The sequence below is a fragment of the Chionomys nivalis genome, chromosome 1, assembly GCF_950005125.1.
Source record: "Chionomys nivalis chromosome 1, mChiNiv1.1, whole genome shotgun sequence".
NCBI lineage: Eukaryota > Metazoa > Chordata > Mammalia > Rodentia > Cricetidae > Chionomys > Chionomys nivalis.
In genome coordinates, this window is record NC_080086.1 from 26,851,879 (window position 1) to 26,875,974 (window position 24,096).

Below are 24,096 nucleotides of genomic sequence, written 5' to 3' on the forward strand. Positions count from 1 at the left end.
CCCCCCCCCCACCAACGGCTTTCCAGCTTCTTCTCTAGCCCCCGCAGTTCTCTGCTCCCCCAAACTGCAGCCAGGGGAAAAAACCTTAACACATTCTCCCGCCCCTGCTTCCCAGTCGCATTGGTTCCCTACCCCCCTTGCAGCACCTGGCGCCCCCAGTCTTCCAATTGGCCAGCAGCCCCATCAATCTTTGCCTGGCTGTGCTGATGTCATCCTGCAGTAGCGGGGATGGGGTGGGAGTGAGTGAGAGAGAACGAGCGAGAGAAGAGAGCGAGAGTGGAGGACGCTGGGCTGGAGAGAGAAGAGAAGCTACTGCAAGTCCCCCATCTCGGCCACCCAGTCGGTCTGCACGCATCGGCTGCATGGACTAGCGTGGTCAGCCGGCTCCTTCCTCATCGTGTCCCACTGCCCTCCCCCGCTTGCAGAATCTCCGCATCCCTTCCCCAAGGTGGCTTTAGCAGGCTTGAGGCTCCCGGGGGACAGGAACGCCTGGCCTGGCGTGCTTTACACCGCACCATGACCCTCCTGCTGCTGCCCCTCCTGCTGACCTCTCTGCTCCAGCTCAGCTATGGCAACAAAGGTGAGATAGACGGGAATGGGGGCCTCTGAACTGGGGCGTCGGGCTGAGCAATGTGGGGGTATGAGGGAGGGAGATGATGAGACTCTCTGGCACATGACAGGTGTCCTTTCTGTTCTGACCACCTCTTTCCATCCTTCCTCAGACCCGTTTCGTTTACCCTCCTCACTTCCAAGGGCCACCTCCTCCTCTCTGGCCCATCTCGACATGTGCTTGCCCAGCATCTTGCTTGTATGTGGTCCCCATTCCCACCTGGGGTCTCTCTGCTCCCTCCCCCAACTCCTCCGTGCTGATAGACACCTCCTGTCTCAAAGGAACTTGCTCCCCGAGGGTGACATTCCCTCAGCTTGTTTTCCCTGGGTGTGCACGCTAAGGGTGTGTGGCAGATCTGTCTGGTTGTCTTCATCCCTTCCTGGGGAGAAACTGGGTACCACAACTCAGCAATTCCGAGCACGTATGTTTTTTTCATGTCCCTCTGCATCCATACCCTTCTCCCGGCATCTGCTGTGTGGTGGGTGACCACAGCTGCCCTCTCTGGCAGACAGCAGATAAATTCAGCTGGGTGAGCCTGTCAGGAGGAGGGGGAGGGTGGGGCCAGGGACAGAGGGTTCAGGTAGGTAGAGGGGAGGGAGAAAGGATAGAAAGGGAAGAAAGGGGTGTGGGGTGTTCTAGGGAAGAGGTGAGAAGGGAGACAGGAGTGGAAAAGAAGTAAAAAGGGGCTGGGAAAGGAGAAAGATTGAGACAGAGAAGGAGAGAGGAAAATCAACAGGAAAGGTGAGAAGTGGGGGAGGGAGCCAGGGAAGAGCCAGGGAGCCAAGAAGGGAGGAATAATGGACACAGGGCAGCAGACAGCCATTGGAAAGGGACAGGGAGAAGGGCTCAGGAACCAGGAGAGCCACAAGGTTGCAGGGTGCCTGGCTCTGTCCTTGGTGGCTCTTCTGTCTGTTGTTTTCTATGTCTGGCTGGATGGTCCTCCTGGCTCTCGAGCCTTCTGACACTAACTACTTGGCTTCCCATACACCATCTTGAGGCTTTCTCTTCAGCTGTTAAGGAAGGGGGTTATGGTGGTCACCATCATGAAATGGTGAGGCCTGCAGTTTCCAGAACATTTGTTGGGCCGTTAACAGAAATCAGAATTTCTTGCTCGTCATGAGATACTGGGGTGAGAGCCCTCTGGTGATTCCGTTTCCCTCTGATGATACATCCTCGCCTCTCCGTGTCTGACTGTGGGAGCATGGCTGGGCCCAGTGGGTTTAGGTAGATCAAGTGGTGGAGTTTGGGTCTAGAAAGAGGTAGGCGAGACATGTGTGTCTTCCCTATAGCCTCTCAAGAGTTTGAGGGGAGTTGGTCCTGAGGAAGAGACCCTACTTGACAGAGACTAATAGGGTGATGTGTGGTAGAAAAAAAAATAGGATTCAGTCACAGGTCTGTGAAAGAGTTCAGGAAGTGTGGGGTGTGCAGGTCTTGAAGGACCTAGAAATGTACTGGTTATGACTGCATTCTCTTGGGGATGGGGATGGGAAATATGACAGGGATTTGCTGTGTTTCTAGGCCAGCTCCATAATCCCCTAGGATGTCAGCTCTGCTGGGTCCAGCCATTTGGCATTGATTTCTCTACCCTATCGCTGCCCCGTCTGTCCCCCTGCTACTGTCCTATATATTTCTCTCCTGTCCTTTCTTCTTTGCTGAGAGGGTAGTCTGAAATCTGGGCTGGACTTGGGGAAGTATAGAACGAAGGGATTAGGGTTGGGATTCACTAGGGAGAAGGATAAATCACTGAGATCCTAGGAAACTGGTCGGTACTCTTCCCTCGTCTTAACTCTCCCCTCACTCATCCCTGCCCTTTCTCAGGACCTTCTAAGGGCTATTATTATATTTTGAGTCCCTAGTCACCATTTGCCAAGACAAAAAGACCTTCATAGGAGATTCTCTACCCCTAACCAAGATCCTCAGGGGGAGAGAGTGCCCCCTTCCCCACAGGAAGGTAGTTGCCATGGAAACTGCCTATCCAATTCTGGGAGAAGGCTGTGACCTCCTACAGAGCCTCTGGACCCTTCTGTAGCTCATCCTTCTCCCTCTTGCGAGGTGGCCCGGCATGGTCTAGGGTCTAGGCTTTTCAAGGGCTGCGTCCTAGAGTAGAGGTTCAGCTCATAAGTGCTCTCTCTCTTCTCCCTGGGGTGGGGCCAGCCAACAAGCACAAGCCATGGATCGAGGCAGAGTACCAGGGCATTGTCATGGAGAACGACAACACTGTCCTGTTGAATCCACCACTCTTTGCCTTGGACAAAGATGCCCCGCTGCGCTATGCAGGTAACTGGGTTACAGCGGTGGGATTGAGAAAGGTGGGTAGGAAGGCAGAAGACAAGAGAGGGATGGGAGGTCCTTCAGTGGGAGCAATGAGAAAGTGGGGTACAGGCCTGGGGAGAGTGTCAGATGTGCAAGAAGGGGAATGGGTGGCCCCGAAGAACGAAGATGTAGGAAAGGAAGGCAGATTGAGCAGAGTTGAGCACATTAGATCTTGCGGACCCGCTGGCTCAGAGTGTGTTGCTCAGGGAAGCTGGGGATCGCTGATTCTTCATGTCATCAAGAGGAGCTGGTGTCTGTTAGGAGTCGTACAGCTGGGCGTGGCCTGGGCGAGGAGGCTGAGGGCTGGAAGGAGGTGTCATGTGGAGACTGACTTCTTCTCTTCCTGCTCTGCCAGGTGAGATCTGTGGCTTCCGGCTGCATGGCTCTGGGGTGCCCTTTGAGGCTGTGATCCTGGACAAGGCAACAGGTGAAGGGCTGATCCGGGCCAAGGAGCCTGTGGACTGTGAGGCCCAGAAGGAACACACCTTTACCATCCAGGCTTATGACTGTGGCGAGGGGCCCGATGGCACCAACACCAAGAAGTCTCACAAGTGAGGGAGGCCTATGCCATACCTATCTGTCATGAAACCCTTTCCCCTCCTTCAACAGTGGTCTCTCAGAGATGGGGCTCTTCTTTGTAAGCCAAGACTGTGAGGCTTAGCCCGGCAAGTTTAGTCTCTTCAGCCTCTTATTAGCAGAGAATAGACCAATAGGAACCTGGGGATGGAACCCATGATCTTATTTTTATTTTTATTTATTTATTTATTTATTTTTGGTTTTTCGAGACAGGGTTTCTTTGTAGCTATGGAGCTAGTCCTGGAACTTGCTTTGTAGACTAGGCTGGCCTTGAACTCACAGAGATCCGCCTGCCTCTGCCTCCTGAGTGCTGGGATTAAAGGCATGCACCACCACTGCCCGGCTTCCTCTTTGCTTCTTACAACCCTGGGCAATGTACTCAGACTTTCTGGACTTGCTTCTCCTTGTCTGTGAGACAGAGATGTTGCTGGGAAGCTTACAAGAGATGGTTTGTACGAAAAGCAAGTCCCCTCGCACCTGCTGCACAGTGTTTGGGCAGCTAAATTCTCACTTGACAACGGGAGACGGATCAGTAACAAGGAATCCTGGGCCACTGAGAGGCATCAGAGGTTCGAAGGGTCTTTGTGACTTAGTGTCCCACTGAGAGACAAGACCTCTGCCTCTGAGCCTGGGAGTCTGGCTCTGGGCTAGAGGCAGGGAACAGAATGAAGACTTCAGACCTAGCTCTGCCTGTCTGGGAAGGTGTGTGAGTCGGGAATGGCTGAGGCACAATTTAGGCAGGTGAACTACTCAGATGTATCAGACAACTTACGTATTCCAGTCAAATGCCACTTCCCTGAGAACTGGGAACTTTTAACTTTTTTTTTCCATCTATATCTCTCTCATTTCTTCTGTAAGATTTGACTTTTGTTCAGTCAGGAACCTGCCGAATTTACTTTTTATTTTTATTGTTTCTTTGCCCTTCCCATCACCTTGGCATCCTAATGAGGGCTGAGAGTGTTATGGAATGTGTGGTTAGGCAAGAGCAGGCAGCTGAGAGGGATTAGATGTGTGTAGAACCTATTATTCTCTTCCTGCTCATTCTCAACAGCCTTCTGGACAGAAATCACCAAGATGGCTTTGGGTGTTGTCTAGTGCTTGTTCCTTCTTCTCCACATCATTGGCCCTATCCTTGGGGCTCCCCCTTGTATGGTTTTGTATCTGTTAGGACTTTAGCGCAGCTCAGTGCCCTGTGGAGTGGGTATGGGCAGTCTCAAGGGCAGACAGGCTCCCTCCCGGTCTCTCTCCCCGTCTGGATTCCTGATTGCACTATTGCTCAGTGTTTGCAGCTTCCATGTCCACTTTGTTCCTATGGGCGCAGGGCAACCGTGCACGTCCGCGTCAATGATGTGAATGAGTTTGCCCCAGTATTTGTGGAGCGTCTGTATCGTGCTGCAGTGACAGAGGGGAAGTTGTATGACCGCATCTTACGGGTGGAAGCCATTGATGGTGACTGCTCCCCCCAGTACAGCCAGATCTGCTACTATGAGATCCTTACACCCAACACCCCTTTCCTCATCGACAATGATGGTGAGCCTTTTCCCTGTCCCCAGCTGCCCAGCACCCTCTCTGCTCTCCGGATGACTGACCCAGGGCATTGCTCCTTACTCCTGCCCCTCCCCACAGCCCCTCCTTTTCTTCCCTGGTACTTCCTTCCCACAATCTGCTGATAAACAAACCAGCTGATGCTTGTTCCCTGGGCCTCCCTGGACTTCTTTTAGTGACCCTGACCTGTCTGTCTGGCCTCCCGTTTCCTACCTCAGGCAACATCGAGAACACGGAGAAGCTACAATACAGTGGTGAGAAGCTCTACAAGTTCACAGTGACAGCTTACGACTGTGGGAAGAAGCGGGCAGCAGATGACGCGGAGGTGGAGATCCAGGTGAAGCCCACCTGCAAGCCCAGCTGGCAAGGTGAGGAGGCTCTTGGCAGGGACCTGCCTGTAAATCACCTGTTATGTTTTTTTATTTCCCCCCAAATTTTCTCTTATCCCATCTGATGACCACGGAAGGTAGGCTAGGTGCTGGAAGCACATTTCCAAGCAGGCCACTTTCCTCGGAGCTGCAGACGGTCAGTGCACATGGCAGGAGGGTCTGCCTTACCATCTGTCTCCTCTCCTTCTGTCACACCTGTGCAGGCTGGAACAAAAGGATTGAGTACGCCCCGGGAGCTGGGAGCTTGGCTTTGTTCCCTGGCATCCGCCTGGAGACCTGTGATGAACCATTATGGAACATTCAGGCCACCATAGAGCTGCAGACCAGCCATGTGGCCAAGGGCTGCGACCGAGACAACTACTCAGAAAGGGCACTGCGGAAACTCTGTGGTGCGTGTGTACCCCGCCCCCGGACCAAACCTTCCTTCCGTGGGAGTTGAGGTGTGTGGGTGGCTTTGGTGGCCCAAAGGGCAGGTAGGTGGCGATGAAGATGGTGAAGACGCACGTTGCTGGACCCAGAACTAGATGCACAGGACAAGATTGGGAGCAATGGAGAAATCGTGAATGGGTTGAGTTGATGGGAGACATTTCTAGAAGAAAGAGAGCTACCCTTCGCTTGTCTTTGAAAGGCTTTAAGAGGTGGTGAATGTTGCCAGTCACCTCACCTACGTCCTTCCCACTTCCTCCTCTGCTGCTTCTCAGCTCTGACACTTGTGTCTCTTGGGGCCTCTGCAGGTGCTGCCACTGGGGAGGTAGACCTGTTGCCCATGCCCGGTCCCAATGCCAACTGGACAGCAGGGCTCTCAGTGCACTACAGCCAGGACAGCAGCCTCATCTACTGGTTCAATGGCACCCAAGCTGTGCAGGTTCCCCTGGGTGGCCCGGCAGGGCTAGGCGCTGGGCCGCAGGATGGCCTCAGTGACCACTTTACACTGTCCTTCTGGATGAAGCATGGCGTGACTCCCAGCAAGGGGAAGAAGGAGGAGGAGACCATCGTGTGTAACACAGTCCAGAACGGTGAGCCCTCCCTGGGGCCCTAACCTGAGGCGGGGCACTGGCTGCCTGTCCTGCACCTGTCACTGCCCAGGTGACAGGTCTCTTTCCCTCTTTTAATTTGTAAGTTGCCAGTGCTAGATTTTTTTTTTGTCTGTTATTCTATTTTTTGAATAGACAGTTTTGCTGTGTAGCCCAGGTTGGCTCTCACCTTGGACAGTCCCCTGCATCAGCCTTCGGAGTGCTGAGATTATAGGAATGTCCCATCACACTCCCCATGCCACCTTAAGAAAAAGAGATGGAGTCTTGTGTAGTCTGACCCCAAACTTCTGGCCTCACTTTGCCTAGTTGCTGTGACTATGGCAAACACCATCATGAACGTTTCATGGGCTGGATTTGGCACCCTTGTAATTCTCTGACTTGTTGAGATGATAATTTTGAGACTGACTCCCAAACGACATCATCCTTCTCATTGGCAGTTGTCAAGTTTATCTCTTTGCACCCCTGTCCTACACCCATAAAGCCCCCCGCCCAGTACACCTGGTTCACCCATCCTTTCTCTAGGAGCCGACTGGCTCTGTCTTCACATGCTCCTCTCAATGGCACTGAGAAAATGAGGCTCATCCCCTCCAGCTGTCTCCTGTGTTTGACTCCTGTCCTCTTTCCTGTCCCCTTAGAGGATGGCTTCTCTCACTACTCACTGACCGTCCATGGCTGCAGAATCGCCTTCCTCTACTGGCCGCTGCTTGAGAGTGCACGTCCAGTCAAGTTTCTCTGGAAACTGGAGCAGGTGAGACAGGGGCCCGCCTCTGAGAGGACCGGGTGGCTGGAACCAAGGGGGAGAGGGGGCTTCAGAGCTTTTGGGGCTGTTGTTGTAATTGCTGTTTTGATTGGCCTTCCTCCAATCTCAGTCCTTGATTAGTCTACCCCAGGTTGTCTGGTCCTCTCAAGTCTTGCTGCCTAGAGAAGAATTTTTGGATTAAAGAGAAGTAGGGGCAACGCTCTATTAAACCCGGCCATCTATCTTAGCCCTAGTTTTATTTCATTTCCTTCTTATATATAACCCATATAACAGTGTATCCTTGATTCTTAGTTGTAACCAGGAAACCAAGTGATGCTGGTGTCAAGTTCAGAGCTTATGGTTCAGTGTTGAATGGGAAGCCTACTAGTTCTCAGTACTAGTTTGTTTGTTTTTTTGTTTTTTTTTCAAGACAGGATTTCTCTGTATAGCCTTGGCTGTCCTGGAACTAGTTCTATAGACCAGATTGGCCTCAAAGTCACAAAAATCTGCCTGCCTCTGCCTCCCAAATGCTGGGATTAAAGGGCTGCTCCACCACTGTCTGGCTAGTATTTTTTAAATTTGTAATTTTCACCTTATGGTATTTTATTATTATTACTATTTTTGAGATAAGGTCTCTTTGTAGACCAAGTTGATATTGAATTTGCTGAGTAGCAGAGGATGCCCTTGAACTCCTGATCTTCCTACCTCCACTTCCCAAGTACTTGGATTACAGGTGTGTGCCACCATGCCAAGCTAAACTTTAGCTTTTTCATAGGGATAAAAAGAATACTACATTCTGAGGTTGTTGTATGATTAAATTATACAATAGACCTTTATAGACTTAAAACGATTCTATACATGTTAATCTTTATTATTTTGCTCATGCCTATGAAGGATAAGTAAAAATGGACAAAGGAACTAAGATCCTTTCTTAAGTTAACATTTACGAGTTGCAGTCTAGTTTTTTGACATGGTTTTTACTCTATGGTTCAGGCTGGCCTTGGACTTTGAACCCTTCTGTCTCTTCCTTCTGGGGGCTGGGACTATAGGTTTGTGCCATCATATTCTGTCTATTCAGTCTCCAAGTTGACTACAAGGGCCAGTGAGGGCCAACTTGAGTTTCCATCTTCTACCTTTCTTATATATTCCCTGCATGTGAGTAATTGATAAATGGGGAAAAGCACAGGAAATAGAAGAGAAGCAGGGGCCTGGAAAAAATATAAACTAGGTAAGCGAGGTCTGTTTACAAAAGCTCTGGCTGTTGTAGCAAATTGTAGAGAGATTTGCCATTTGCTGCTTCTGGATCTTTCCTCCATGATGTTGGCTCCCTGCTACTTCCCCCTTAACCTCCCCTTTCTTTCTTTTCCCTGGGATGCTGAAGATTGAATTTAGGACCTTGCTCTGCTACTGAGCTATGTCCCCAGTCCACTTTTTACTTTAAGACAAGGTTTCATTAAAGTTGTCCATGTTGGCCTTTCACTCACTCTGTGGCCAAGGCTGACTTTGAACTTGTGATCCTCTTGTCCTAGCCTCCCTAGGAGCTGGGTTTATAGACCTGTTCACCATACCAGGGGTGTGTGTGTGTGTGAGAGAGAGAGAGACAGAGAGAGACAGAGACAGAGAGACAGAGAGGAACACAGAGAGAGGGAGAAGAGACACACACAGATGGAGGAGAGAGAGAGAGAGAGAGAGAGAGAGAGAGAGAGAGAGAGAGAGAGAGAGAGAGAGAGAGAGAGTGTTGCTGGGGACTTGGGGACTGAATACAGGGCCTTACATGCTAGGGCAATGGTCTATCACTGAGCTACATCCCTTAGTCCTTCTCTTTAAATTTTTCTTTGTTCTCGTTTATTTAAAACATCTATTAAAGACCAATTAAATACCTGCCTTTTCAACAGATAAATTCTAGGGTACACTGGAGTTTAACAATATGAATATAATATGAATCGAAATATTCAAGTTCAGTTAGCTTATATTTCAGTTGGGTAGGTAAGCTGTGTCCTTTTTCTTTTCCTTCCCTTGCCTTCTGTTTTTCTCCTTATCTCCTCTTTTTGGCAGAGATGGAGATCTAGCCCAGGAGCCAGTGTGTGCCAAGTCAATCCTTGACCCCTAAGGCAGCCTATAGTGGAGGTAGAGTTTTAAAAAGATCTAAATAGAAGCAATAGATGAAAACACTGAGGCAAGGAAGAGATGGGCACAGCAGATGACGAGGAAGGGCTGAAGGAGTGCCTGGAGAGATGAGCAGGAGCTTTAGGAAGCTCTTGTCTGAAGGCCTTAAAGCAGGAATACGACTGGGTCAGAGTTACATTTGAGAATGGTCATTTGGGCGGTTGTGGGAGGACTATACTGATGAGGCAGAGGAGTGGAAGTCAGCCAGGCCTAGTGGCACAGACCAGTGATCCCTGCTACCTCAGAGCTTGAGATAGGAGGATTGAGAGTTCAAGACTTTCCTGGCAGTTTAGTGTGACTTTGCTTTTTTTTAATCACCATCTTTACCATCACCATCATTACCACCACCATCACCATCATCATCATCATCATCACCACCACCATCATCATCACCACCATCATCATCATCACCACCACCACCATCATCATCATCACCATCACTACCACTATTATCACCATCGTCACCATCATCACCACCACCACCACCATTATCATCATCATCATCATCACCATCACCACCATCATCATCACTACCACCATCATCACCATCGTCACCATTATCACCTCTACCATCATCATCATCATTGTCACCATCATCACCACCACCATCACCACCACCACCACCATTATCGTTATCATCACCACCACCATCATTATTACCATCATCACCACCACCATCACCACCATCATCACCTCCACCATCATCACCATCACCACCATCACCACCACCATCATCATCATCACCATCATCACCATCACCACCATCACCATCATCACCATGATCATCATTACCATCACCACCATCACCACCATCATCATCATCATCATTACTACTATTGCCATCATCACCATCATCACCACTACCACCATCATTTGTCTCGGGGGATATACCTAAGTTGGGTGAGTGTCTAACTACTGATGGCAGTCCTGAGACAGAGAAGCCTACATAGAAACCTACAACTGTTAGTTTTGTTTGGCCCCAAGAGAAAGCATCTGTTGGTTTGGGTGTGGAGGATGAGATCAGCACCACATACAACCAGGTGTCATGGTGCATGCAGGGGGATCAGAAGTTCAAGGTCCTGGTGAGACTGAGGATAGCTCAGGCAACAAGAGACTTTGACTCAAAAAACCCAAACCATAAGGCATGATGGTTCATGGCTCACACCTTTAATCCAACACTCCAGAGGCAGATGCAGAGGCAGGTAGATCTCAGTGAGTTTGAGGACATCTGGGTCTAAAAAGTGAGTTCTAGGACAGTCAGGGCTACATGGAGAGACTCTGTCTCAAACAAACAAACAAACAAACAAACAAACAAACAAACCCCAAACCAACCAACAAAATCAGAAATAAAAAGTCAGAAAAAGACCAGACCAGGGATATGCTTAGAGTAGAGTGCTTGTCTCAGACACTCAAGTGCTGGGTTCTGTCTTCAGTACAAAGAAGGAAAGAGGAGGCAAGTCAACAGGTGGAACTATTGTGACTCCACACAAAAGGACCTGGGGACACATGGATATGTGACCATGGAGATGCGACTGCCAGTTTTGTTTGGCCCTGAGATGGAAGCACCTGCTGGTGGTTTGAGTGGAAGATGGGATGTGAGGGAGCTGGGAAGCATATTGGCTTCCATCTCATATATGTTAAATTTGAGGTGGCCATGAGAAGTTTGAGTGAAAAGGTCAGAATTTGGGGAGAGTGCTGTGTTGGGGATGGGCATGGGGGTATTACAGTGTGAATGTGGAGTCTGAGCACCTATGAACAGACTAGGGTGCTCCTAGGAAGGGGATATAGAGCGGGGAAGGGAGAGCACTTATGCCTGAGCCTTGAGGGACCCCAACACTGGGAAGTAGGTAAGGAAGAGACCTCTACCCCTTCCTCTGCCCATTCCTCCTCCATCTTGATGACTCCAGGACAAATGGCAGAGTGAGGTCCCAGAGGTTCCTACTGGGTTAGAAACCACCTTGGAAATCACAGTGTCATCCGTCTATCCATTCATAAATATCTTGGGAAAAAGTTCATTTACAACATTGTGGGTTTTTTGTTGTTATTATTTTATTTTTTGAGACAAGAGCTTGTCGTGTTGCCCCACTGACCTTCAAACTCCTGGACTCTAGTGATTCTACTCTCTCAGCCTCCTGAGTTACTGGCCTTTAGGCATATACTCCTGTGCCTAGCTCTGTTTGTAGTTTTAAAGGTTTTCCTAACCCACAGAGTTTTCTGTATGCAGTTGCCTGCCTTGCAGATTTTGGACAAGGATGCTATTCCTTGGGCTGGGTGGGAAGCCCTGCTGATAGAACTGGGGATGCGTAGGAGTGTCCTGTTTCCAGGACATGGGGCAGGGCTGGGGCTAGTTCCTTGGAGAACAAGTCACTGAGGGGCTCCTGCTCTCACGCTGCACCCCAGGTCTGTGACGATGAGTGGCACCACTATGCCCTGAATCTCGAGTTCCCTACAGTCACACTCTATACCGATGGCATCTCCTTTGACCCTGCTCTCATCCATGACAATGGTCTCATCCATCCACCTAGGAGGGAACCCGCGCTCATGATTGGGGCCTGCTGGACTGGTGAGTCTTCCGACCTTCTTAGTAAAGACTCAGCGGCTTAGGGCTATGAGGGGAGGTGGCCAGGTGAGGAGCGAGGATGACCTGTCCCTCTGCAGAGGCTACCTTCTGAATCTCTGTACAGCTGGGCAGGCTAGCTACTCTGAATGAACTCTGCTGGAAGAGACCTCTGCTTCTGATACTACCTGTCCTCCGCATTGTGTGGGTCAGAGCCTTAAACCTGGTGGAATTTCTATCCATAAATCTACAGTGCAACTCCAGCAGTTCCTACTTTGTTCCCTCAAAGAGATGACAATTTCAACAGCCTCTCCCATGCAGGAGGACAGGAATCTTTCAGAGGACTGCTAGTCTTCCATTTGTGTGCTTATCTTACCAGAACCGTCCTGTCTCCTGTGACAGAGGCCTGCCTGATTGGGCAGTGGGGCATGGCATAATAGAGGGACTGGGACTTTGTAGAGGGCCTACACATCCTACAAGGCCTGAGAATTAGGGGAATTATAGAACTTCATGTCACAGCCTTCAACTCACTGCCACTTTTTTCTTGGTTCCCAGAAGAGAAGAACAAAGAGAAGGAAAAAGGAGACAACAGTACAGACACAACCCCAGGTACACTGTGTATGAGGACTGGAGACCAGCGTTCTAATCCTGACTGTCTGCCCCAACCCAACCTTTCTAGTTTCCGGACATGTGACACCATGGTAGAGTCTCTAAACATGTATCAAGTGGGGCAACTTTTTGGAAGCAGGAAGGCTGGGCATAGCTTGCCTGGATTCCGGGTGTTTTTTTCCTGCTTAAGAATATAATAACGTTTCTCTTGCTGACTTTCCACATGGCAGAAAGCAGGTAGCAGGAGGGGACAGTCTAGGCATCTGTGAAGATCACACACATTCATCCTGGTCTCCTTGCACATCCCTGGGAGGACTGCCCCTCCCACAGCCTCCTCATTCCTGTGGTTTCCAATGTTCCTACTCTTGACTGTGGTTTCCCCTTCTCTCTCCTCTCAGAAACTGTTTACGTGTCCACTCCTCCTCCCCTTCCTCCTCATTGTGTCTTTCCTCTTCCCCTACTCATTTTTCTTCTTTCTCTGTGTTGCTGGGGTAGAACCCAGAGCCTCACACATGCTAGGCAAAAATTCTGCCCTGCCTTTTGCCTTATGGGTCTTCTCCGTCCCTCTCCCACTTCTTTCTCACCTCTCATCTCCTTTATTTCCATATTTTCATTTTCTTTCTCAAGCTTTCTGTATGTTCTTCCTTTCCCCTTTCTATCAGCCCTGCCCTTGGCCCCATCTTTCCTCTGCTCCTCTTTTCTCCTCTCACCACCTGGCCTGCCCCTGTGTTCCTGCCCTAGGAGACCCCTTGCAGATCCACCACTACTTCCATGGCTACCTGGCTGGTTTCAGCGTGCGTTCAGGTCGCCTGGAGAGCCGTGAGGTCATCGAGTGCCTCTATGCATGTCGGGAGGGGCTGGACTATAGGGATTTCGAGAGCCTGGGCAAAGGCATGAAGGTATAGCCCCTTCCATTCCCTCTCTTTCCCAGCATGCCTCTGCCCTACCCTTAACCCCTCCACACTTCAGCACCTTTCCTCTCCTGCCACCTGGTGTTGCTCTCAGCTATGTCTGTGTCTGGGACCCAGGTCCACGTGAACCCTTCGCAGTCCCTGCTCACCCTGGAGGGGGATGATGTGGAGACCTTCAACCATGCCCTGCAGCATGTGGCTTACATGAACACTCTGCGCTTTGCCACACCCGGCGTCAGGCCCTTGCGCCTCACCACTGCTGTCAAGTGAGTGTTGGGTGGGAGGTCAACTTATGGAGTAGTGCCAGTGTCACTCTTTGGTCTTAGGACATCATTAGAGCTAGCCGTACCTTCCTCATTTCACGTCCCTGAGTACTGAGAGAGGGCAGCTCACCTGTTGAAGGTCCTGGTGATAGAAGGGCTTGGATCAGAATCTCATTTCCCAATCTGTTCCTCTCTGCAAAACTGTGTTGTCAGGATTTGGGGGTTCTGATCTTCTCTATGCTGATATATAAAATGGGACAGAGAAGATTGGAAGCTGAGGAACCTGACATTAATTCACACTTGATACTACTTGTTTGGATGACCTTGGGCAAATGGTGAACTCTACTTGTTTTTGCCTATTTTAATCTTACTTCACCAAGTTCTTGCAAAATGAATGTCATGAACCTGAGCCATGAATGGTCCCAGGCCAAATCTGGGCTGCTGTCTATTCTGGGCAGTTCTAGAGGAACACAGCCCGCCTGTTTGCCTACTGTTCATGGCTGCTTTTATAGTGTGCTGGCAGGTGAATAGCTGGGACCGGGATTGTGTATCTCTAAAACAGAGAGATGCTGGTCCTTCACAGGAAAAGTCTGCTGAACTTTACATTCTAATGGGATCATTTTTTGAGTTCCTTAGCAGAAAAACTGTGGATTTCAAGGTTTAAGTATTTATCAGATATTTTAAAATACAGCTCAAGGAATAAGAGAGCTTGACCAGTGGAATTGTTATGAACTAAATGCTAGAATCCAGAGCAAATGCTCACCAGAGTGCCTGTTCTGTAGGCATTACCAGTTCCTCCTTTTTTTTAAAAATTTATTTATTTATTTATTTTTTAAATTATTTTTATTCTTTTTTAATTAAAATTTCCACCTGTCCCCGTTTCCCATTTCCCTCCCCCTCCTCCCAAATGTTGCCCCTCCCCCCACTCCCCTTTCCCTATCCCCACTCCTCTTCTCCTCCCCCCACTCCATTCCCCCTCCCTCTCGATACTGAAGAGCAGTCCAAATTCCCTGCCCTGTGGGAAGACCAAGGTCCTCCCACTTCTATCTAGGTCCAGGAAGGTGAGCATCCAAACAGGCTAAGCTCCCACAAAGCCAGTTCATGTATTAGGATCGAAACCTAGTGCCATTGTCCTTGGCTTCTCATCAGCCTTCATTGTCCGCCATGTTCAGAGAGTCCAGTTTCAACCCATGCTTATTCAGTCCCAGTCCAGCTGGCCTTGGTGGGCTCCCAATAAATCAGTTCCAATGTCACAGTGGGTGGGTGCACCCCTCGTGGTCCTGACTTCCTTGCTCATGTTCTCCCTCCTTCTGCTCCTCATTTGGACCTTAAGAGCTCAGACCGTTGCTCCAAATTGAGTCTCTGTCTCTATCTCGATCCATCGCCAGATGAAGGTTCTCACTCAGGATAGTATTTTCTATTTCCATCCATTTGCATGCAAAATTCGAGAAGTCATTGTTTTTTACCGCTGAGTAGTACTCTAATATGTATATATTCCAAAAGGTCTGATGTCCAAAATATATAAAGAACTCAAGAAACTAGACTTTAAAATGCTAATTAACCCAATTAAAAAAATGGGGCACTGAACTGAACAGAGAATTCTCAACAAAAGAAATTCAAATGGCCAAAAGACACTTAAGGTCATGCTCAACCTCCTTAGCGATAAGGGAAATGCAAATTAAAACAACTTTGAGATACCATCTTACACCTGTCAGAATGGCTAAAATCAAAAACACCAATGATAGCCTCTGCTGGAGAGGTTGTGGAGGAAGGGGCACACTGATCCATTGCTGGTGGGAATGCAAACTTGTGCAACCACTTTGGAAATCAGTGTGGCGATTTCTCAGGAAATTTGGGATCAACCTACCCCAAGATCCAGTAATACCACTCTTGGGAATATACCCAAGAGACGCCCTATCATATGACAAAAGTATCTGTTCAACTATGTTCATAGCAGCATTGTTTGTAATAGCCAGAACCTGGAAACAACCTAGATGCCCTTCAATGGAGGAATGGATGAAGAAAGTGTGGAATATATACATATTAGAGTACTACTCAGCGGTAAAAAACCAGTTCCTCCTTGAAGGCTGTTTCACCCTAGTTATGGTCCTTAGGGCAGTTTTAGGAACTACTGCCATCTAGCGGGTGGACTATGCAATTTCGGATTCAAATTTCATGTGTTCTACCTTCTCTGCCTCAGTTTCTCCACAAATTTCCTGAAGCATCTGACTTCAGATATCTTGGGAAAGGGGCCCTAAGATCTCTAGTAACTGGGCACAATCACCAGGCTGCAGTCAGACCTGTGGGAGGGGGTGCTTGACTGTCATGAGGATACACAGTGGAGTTGAAGCATCTTGTGGACATGGATCAGAGCTGTATGAACCCCACTAGGTACTTAGTCAGAGTGTCTTTTGTAAAGAACTCTGGCAGGGGCATCCCAGAAGGGCACGTGTCGATGTCTTTGCTGCGTCGTTCAGCCCTAGACTAGAGGCTTATTAAGGACTTGGAAACTGATTTTGGCCTTTTCTGAAGCAGGAAGAGGTCTTGACATTTTTTTAATGAAGTTTCTTCCTTTCTCGCCTTTATTTCTCTCTCTCTCATGTAGTTCATGCTGGCCTCAAAGTCACTATATAACTAAGGATGACATTGGACTTTCTGTCCTCCAGCTTTTATTTCTCAAACGCTATGGTTGTAGGCACACACCACCATATCAGCTTATGTAGATTAGGAGATCAAGTACAAGCTAGGCAAACATCTTTCCATCTCAAGCTAATTCGCCTCAGCCCTTACTTTCCTGTAGGCTACTATGTGGCTGGTCCAGCTCACTACCCTGAAGTCATAGGGAGATATTTGGAGGTAGGTAGGTGTGTGTGTGTGTGTGTGTGTGTGTCTAGCTCACAGCAGAAACAGAAATGCCAATCAGAGAAGGATGTGTTTCAGAGGAAAGAACTGTTTCCAATGTTTGGATTTCTGATCATTTAAAGTCAGTTTTATGCAATCATTTGGTCAATGCTTAAATGCAAGGCCCTAGTACTATTTGTTGGTACTAGGGCCTTGTGCATAACAGGCAAGCCCCCAATCATGAGCTATATCCCTGGCTCTATTCTCACATTTTATTTGGAGAAACAGGTTTTTATTAAGTTGACAAGGATGCCTGTGAACTTGTTTCGTAGCTCAGGCAGGCCTTAAATTTGCAATCCTTCTGCCGCAACCTCTCTAGTAGTTGCAATTATAGACCTGTACCATCAGGATTGGCAGAATTAAATGATTTAAACTCAGAACAATGTATTTCTTGGAGAGCCTGCCTACTCGTGGATAGATGGTTGCCATCTTTTCTTAACTTTGTCCTCTCTGTGGTTCTTGACTTTATTCCTATTTGCTGTAGCCTCAGCCTAGATAAACCAATGATGAAATAATTGACTTTAACCCATGCCCAAAGAGACCAGGGTTTCTAATCTCTTTTCTAATGGTATCTCTGACCTTGAAGTCACACAGACTGGGTTATCTTTGACTCCTCTCTGTCTTTGTCCTTCATGCCCCATCTATTGTCAAGTCCATGACCTTGGGCATCTGAAATTTAACTCTTTAATTTCAATCCCTCATTACTCCACCCTGTTTACCTTCCTAACCAGTTGATTTAATTCTACTTCACCCCTACTCCAGACTAGGCCAGTGATATTAAACCAGACTTTTTGTTTTTGCTTTTGCTTTGTCCTCTTTGTCCTCTTTCTCCTCCTCCTCTTCTTTTAAATACATGGCCTTGGCATTTAATGTTGGCTGACTTTGAACTTAAGACCCCCCTGTTTCAGCCTCTGACGCGCTGGAATTATAGGTGTACACACTACCATGCCTAACTCAAACCAGACGGTTTTCTAATGAAAAAGACACCATGAGGTCTGTGTCATAAAACTGCAGGCTGAACAGTGGTCATTGATGCACAGCCTCTGCTTTGGTTCAAGCCATGCTACCTCCTGGCTTTATTGCCTTTCACCCTGTGACTCCTTAAAGTGTGTTCTTCATCATGCTCTAACTTCTGCCTGTGCAAAATCCTTCACCCTTTCAAAGCTACTTTAAAAAAAAATATCCTGTCCTGCCCAGAAAGCATTTCACTAAGCAGCCCAAACTGGCCTTGAACATGTGACCCTCCAGCTTCCGCCTTCTGAGTGCTGGAGTTATAAGTATGCTTCACCATACATATCTAATATCACGTCTTACTTTCTTTTTTGTGTGTGCATCCATGCACTTGTTTGTATGTGAACATGTGTGTGCACATGAGTGGAGGCCAGAGTCAACACCACGTGTCCTTCTCAATCACTTTTCACCTTTTTCTTTGGGACAGCTCATCTCACCGAAGTGTGCCAATTTGCCTAGATTGGCTATCTAGTAAGTTCAAAGATCCTCCTGTCTCTGCCACTCCAGCACTTTGGGTACACAGGCGTGCATCACCACGCCTAGCTTTTATGCGGGTGCTGGAGATCTGAACTCAGGTATTCCTGCTTGTGCCATGAGTACTTCGCTGGTGTAACTGTCTCCCTAGCCGTGCTAATTGGAATCTTAAGATTTCAGACTAATGAGTTAGAGCTGTAGTTCAGTTGGTAGTATTGCTTGTCCTGGATCTGAGTCCCAGCACACCACAAATCGATGCTGCATGATTTATAATCGCAGCACTCAGGAGGTGGAGACAGGAGGATCAGGAGTTGAAGGTCATCCTTGGCTACAAGAGAGAGTTGGAAGTCACCCTGGGTTATATGAGGTCCCCATCACAAAACAAAAGAAAGTAAAACAAAACTGAAGCTTTTAAATAACCCTTGACTCTTGTGCTGCTCCTAGACATTCTGGGATGGGGTCAGCCAGGAGGCACCAGACAGCCCTCCTTCCGTGACTTGCTGGGATCAGTTATGAAACAGTTCCTACAATGGCTTTGTCAGGCCGATGACCCATGCTGGGAGCTCTTCAGCTCTGCGGTCTCTGGTGATTTCGCCTTTATTGCCCTAGAAGACTGACTGTTCCTTTCGAGTATGGCCCTAATATCGTCTGTATTGTCTCTGCCCTCTTGACTCTCGGGGCTCTCTGTGACATTGTTTGAAGTCATGTGGAAATGAACCATGCCCCTTTTTCTCACATGGATGCTACCAACGCCTGTGTGTGCTCTTGTAGGTGATCCAGCTGCACCTGGGATGGCTGAACCAGGACATTGGGAGTGGGTGGAGGGAGGAGGGTTCTGGACTGTAGGGAACAGAGACCTGAAGTGACCCAGGCCTGGAATGTTGATTTCTTGCCACGCTCTGGGGCTGCTTTGAAGATCTCTGAATGTCTTTATTTTTCCAGTGTCGTGATAATCAGCACCTTCCTTCTGTCCACACTGATCCCTTTATCAATGGATCACCTAGTTACATTCTTATCTGCCTGTTCGCTCATTCTTTACTTGGGAGGCTGTGAATCCTTCCAATCCTGAAGCTGTTTGCTTTTGAATTACAAATTCCATCTTTAAATTAGTCTTCTTTTCATTGTAATCCTCCAACTAAAGGCGCTCATGCAACTTCTTCAGATTTGCCTTTGAGTTTCTTGCACTAACTCTCCTTTAAGGAGAGTATCTTTGATTTACACATGTGCATGTGTGTTTGTGCATGTGCTTGTGAGTGTCTATGGAATCCAGAAGAGCATCCGATCCCCTGGAGCTGGAGTTCCAGACAGTTATGAACTGTTGAACTGCCGGGAACTGGATTAGGATCCTTTGGAAGAGCAGGGCGCTCTCTCCACTGCTAAACATTTTTTCCGCCCCTACCAGCTGTTCTTGTTCATTGACTTTAAGCTCTGCTTCCCAAAATGCTCAGACATGGTCAAAACACAACTCAGTTCTTTCCCAATATATACAAGCATGGTCCTTACTCTGACTTTTCACCAGAGAGTCTGCCTTTTCATCTCCTCATGAGACCTCAGCAGAATGGCCTTTATGAAGCATATCTCTAGCAGAATCCTGATTATGATATCCTCAGTCATCTGTAAGAAGTTCCATGCTGGGGAGACGGCTCAGTAGGTAAAGCACTGACTACTCAAGCATGAGACGTGATTTCAGATCCCCAACCCTCCCATGAAGAAGCCAGGAGTGGCGTGCATATGTAACCATAGCGCTGAGATGGTTGGGGAAGTTACGGTGATGGAGGCAGTGGATCCTCAGAGCTCTCTGGCAGTCTAGAATAACCAACGGGTAAGCTCTGGACTCGGGAAGGAACTTTTCAAAACAAAACAAAACACACAAAATAAAACAAAATTTCTTCTCGCTGAGTCCTCAACAGAATCTTCTTAATCCTCCATTTATGGCAACGCAGCCCGCTCACTCCCCAGCGTTCTTTTCAAAACTGCCTCAGCCTCTAACCTATTTCCTGGCTCCAAAGCTGCTTTCACAGTTTTGACATTTGTTATTGCAACACTCTGCTTCTCTGGTCCCAATTTCCTGACTTACTTTGTTATATGATAAAATAGCCGAGACTGGGGGTTTATAAAATACTTCTGGAGGGATGCCAAGACTGAGGCACTAGTGTCTGGTGAAGGATGTCTTGTTTCATTGTCCCATGGCGGAAGGTGCAGGAAGATGGTGGTACAAATCAGGGCTTCAAACACGGTCCGCAGTGGGACTCTGGCTGAAGCCTTGACTGTGGCAAATACTGCTTGTGTGGCCCACTATTTCCTTCCATCCCTTTCTCTTTCTTTGTTTATTTATTTTATTCTGGCATTTTATATAGAGCTTCCCCAGGTAGCACTGGTTGGCTTGGATCTTGATTTGTAGACTAGTTGGCCAAGAAACCACAGGGACCTACCTGCCTGTCTCCTGAGTGCTGGGATCACAGGTGTATGCCATCATGCCAAGTTAGAATGCTATTCTTTTATTGAGTTACTACCACATCCCCCAAATTCTACTTTTCAACTATTTTACTTACATGTATGCATGTCTGTGTGTATGTGCTACTGTGTGCAAGTGCTCTTGGAGGCCAGAAGGGGGCATCAGTGTTCCTGGAGCGAGAGTTAACCAACATGATATACTGGGAACTGAACTATAGTATCCTGGAAGAGCCAAGGTTTTTTTTTTTTTTTTTTTTGTATAGTGAATCATATGTTTGAAGTAGATAATAATCATGCTGTGATTACAGTCATTAGTTATAGAGATACCAAAATATTGATTGTTGATTTACTATATTAAGCTACTTAATATAGCTTAATGTAGTAGACAGAGATACTTCTATTGCAGGAACTGAAGAATCTTTAGTAGGTTCACGATGAATAATGCTGTTCTAAACTTGTGATGTATGACACTACATCACCGTAGCATCCTTCTGTTTGGTAATTAGTGTCTAGGATTGTTAAACTCTATGTATCATATACCTTTTTTTGATGCAGGGTCTTGCTATCTAGCCAGGGCTGTCTTGGTGCTCTGATGTGTAACCTTGAACTCAGTAATCCTCCAGCCTCAGTCTCCTGAATGCTGCAATAGAGATATGCAGTGCCATGCAGGACTCCAAGCTTTGGTATCCTATCCTTATCAGAAACGCTACTTAAGGAAATAACGGACAGAATGCTTCATAAGCTAACAAGAGCTTGAGACTGTGAGGGGTCAGGGTGGGGCTAGAAGAGTGTCTCGAAGCATAGTTGGTGGGTTGGCTGAGCAAGTCTTCTGGGCAGATGTCCAGTAAAGGAGAGAGAACATCCCCCCATACACGGACATTATTGATAGATACTCCATTCTAACCCACTGTTAGTGTTGGATATTTAGGGGTACATATCTTGACAGATATTTTACTAAACCCATGTAACTTTCACTAGGCAAAGAACTATGTCTATATATTTAATTTTTTTTATGTTCATTTTTTGAGACAGAATCTTAGCCCAGACTGGCCTTGAACTTGCAATCCTCTTGTCTCAGCCCCTTGAGCGCTGGGATTACAGACATGTGTTACCACCTTTGGCGGAACAGCAGAAAGAGGATGTGAAATAGTAAGGCTATCTCAATGTATGTATGTTTTTGATAATTCAGTTTCCTTTGTTTTTTTATTTGCTAAACTAGGACATGACAGACATTCCATGGCTTATAGCCTTGGTGACGTGACTACCCTGTAGGCTGAGGCTATCTTACCCTTGTCTTTTCTACAGCAATGCCATACCAGGAAGGACTTTGTTGTGGGGGGATGGGTAGAGGGAGGTTGATGCTGCCTTCTCTTCTCTCCTCACTCGCTCTGAAATGGCTCTCTGGTGCAGAGGTGGGAGCTCAGAGGTGTGAAACAGACTCCGGACTTCTGTTTCTTGAGACACTGTCTCACTGTGTAACTCTGGTTGGCCTGGAATTTGTATGTAGGTGAGGTTGGCCTTGAACTCACAGAGATCCACAGGCCTCTGTCTCCAAGTGCTGGTATTAACGGTGTGTGCCACCATGCTTGGGCAGACTCTGGGTCTCTCAGGGAGTGACAAGCTGCCTCTCTTCTCATGTAGGTGCTTCAGTGAAGAGTCCTGTGTCTCCATCCCTGAAGTGGAAGGCTATGTGGTGGTCCTTCAGCCTGATGCCCCCCAGATCCTTCTGAGTGGCACGGCTCATTTTGCCCGCCCAGCGGTAGACTTCGAGGGACCTGAGGGGGTTCCTTTGTTCCCTGATCTTCAGATCACCTGCTCCATTTCTCATCAGGTGGAGGCCAAAGCAGATGAGAGTTGGCAGGGCACAGGTAGGGATAACGCCAAGGAGTGATACGGTCCAGAGAACAGTGATGTCTCTAAATGGAATGACTGTGGAGATGGAGTGGAAAGGCTTTCTCTTGTGTCAGTGTGACTGAGAACAGCTTACCCTTAAAAACCAGAGCCCATGGGAAGTCATGAGTATAACAAAATGTCACATGGTCATGTTCGAGATGTGTTTACCTTCCTTAAGGAATGGCCCTGGGAGCGGGGAGGAGTGGCCAGCATGCAATGACCATGTCTGGGTCTCAGAACCTCATTGGGCACAGCTCTGACCTTGACCCCGACTCCCCCCACAGTGACAGACACACGCATGTCCGATGAGATTGTACACAACCTGGATGGCTGTGAAATTTCTCTAGTGGGAGATGACCTGGACCCTGAGAGAGAAAGCCTGCTCTTGGACATGGCATCCCTGCAGCAGCGAGGCCTGGAGCTCACCAACACATCTGCCTACCTCACCATTGCTGGTCAGTGAGATCCGGGGTCTGGTGCGTGTGTGCACGTGCGTGTGTGCGTGCGTGTGTATGGTGTGTGTGTGGTGTACTTGCGTGTGTGGTGTGTGTGTGCGCGTGTGTGTGTGTATGTGTGGGGGGCCTTCCCCCGATTAAGCACATGGTTCCTCCTTCCCAGGATGTTAGTCAAATGCCATTTTGTTCCTTCTTAGCTGGAAGGCCCTTTGGCTTCCAGATCGAGGGACGCCCATGCCTGGGCAAAGGCTCTGATGCCATCTCTTCCTCTCTGCTCTTCAGAGCCTGGCTCCCCTCCTCTCCCCGTTATACTTCCATGTCCCTTCCCTTCAGATCTCTGCCGTCGCTTTCCTTCCTCGGTCTTCCCCTACCAGCTTTCGATTTTTGTGGCTCTCTGGTGTGTTTATCTGTCCTTTCCGGTATCCACCATAGCTTTAGGTGCTCACTCAGTGACGGTGGGGAGTGATGGTTTGGTGGTTCCCGGAGGTAGCTGCATCCTGGAGGGGAATGGGAAACAATGACACCCGTCCCTTTCCATTCCTGGCCCCACCAAAGCTGGGCCTCTTCTGCTTATTACCTTCCTTCCCTTGGAGACATCTTTACCTTCTTTTCTATAACTATCTAGATTCTTTCATTCCCTGGGGAGTCTCAGAAGTCACAAGTTTTGGTGAGAAGGGCAGAGAGGCAAACGTGGCTTTGCTTGCTCTACCCCTGTAGATTGGAGTGTGTGGGATGGGGCTAACCAGCCCTCCCACTGCGTTGTCAACTGGTTGGAGCCTGAGACAGGGTGCTGCCCTGAACCTCCCTTCACTGGCCTCTCCACTGAGCTTGTCTCCTTATTCCCCAGGGGTGGAGACCATCACTGTGTATGAAGAGATCCTGAGGCAAGCTCGGTATCAGCTTCGGCATGGAGCAGCCCTGTATGCCAGGAAATTCAGGCTTTCCTGCTCGGAGATGAATGGCCGCTACTCCAGCAACGAGTTCATCGTGGAGGTACCCAGAGGATCCCTTTCCCTTCCAGGTCACCTGCTGTTCTTGGCAAGGAGCCGGGATGCACTGGACTCAGATAGATGCTTGATAGACAGGGACTTTGTTGCGTTGAAGATTCCTAGACTCATGACAGGTGGAGGAGGAAGAGGTGGAGGGAACGTGAGGTGATAGTTAAGGTGATAAGACTCGCTGCTAAGCCCAGTGGC

General features: G+C 48.3%; 1 protein-coding gene across 1 annotated transcript in view; it reads left to right on the forward strand.

Moving 5' to 3' along the window:
- Window positions 1-210: 210 nt before the first annotated feature.
- Window positions 211-24,096, forward strand: part of Clstn3 (calsyntenin 3) — a 31,991-nt gene continuing 8,105 nt past the window's right edge. Inside the window, exons 1-15 of the mRNA XM_057766269.1 lie at window positions 211-580; window positions 2,765-2,887; window positions 3,279-3,474; window positions 4,821-5,029; window positions 5,263-5,412; window positions 5,637-5,822; window positions 6,168-6,449; window positions 7,103-7,215; window positions 11,773-11,935; window positions 12,485-12,538; window positions 13,280-13,437; window positions 13,567-13,715; window positions 22,194-22,420; window positions 22,730-22,900; window positions 23,748-23,893. Coding sequence (XP_057622252.1) covers window positions 517-580; window positions 2,765-2,887; window positions 3,279-3,474; window positions 4,821-5,029; window positions 5,263-5,412; window positions 5,637-5,822; window positions 6,168-6,449; window positions 7,103-7,215; window positions 11,773-11,935; window positions 12,485-12,538; window positions 13,280-13,437; window positions 13,567-13,715; window positions 22,194-22,420; window positions 22,730-22,900; window positions 23,748-23,893 — 2,391 coding nt within the window. The 5' untranslated portion in view covers window positions 211-516. The remainder of the gene's footprint in view (window positions 581-2,764; window positions 2,888-3,278; window positions 3,475-4,820; window positions 5,030-5,262; window positions 5,413-5,636; window positions 5,823-6,167; window positions 6,450-7,102; window positions 7,216-11,772; window positions 11,936-12,484; window positions 12,539-13,279; window positions 13,438-13,566; window positions 13,716-22,193; window positions 22,421-22,729; window positions 22,901-23,747; window positions 23,894-24,096) is intronic.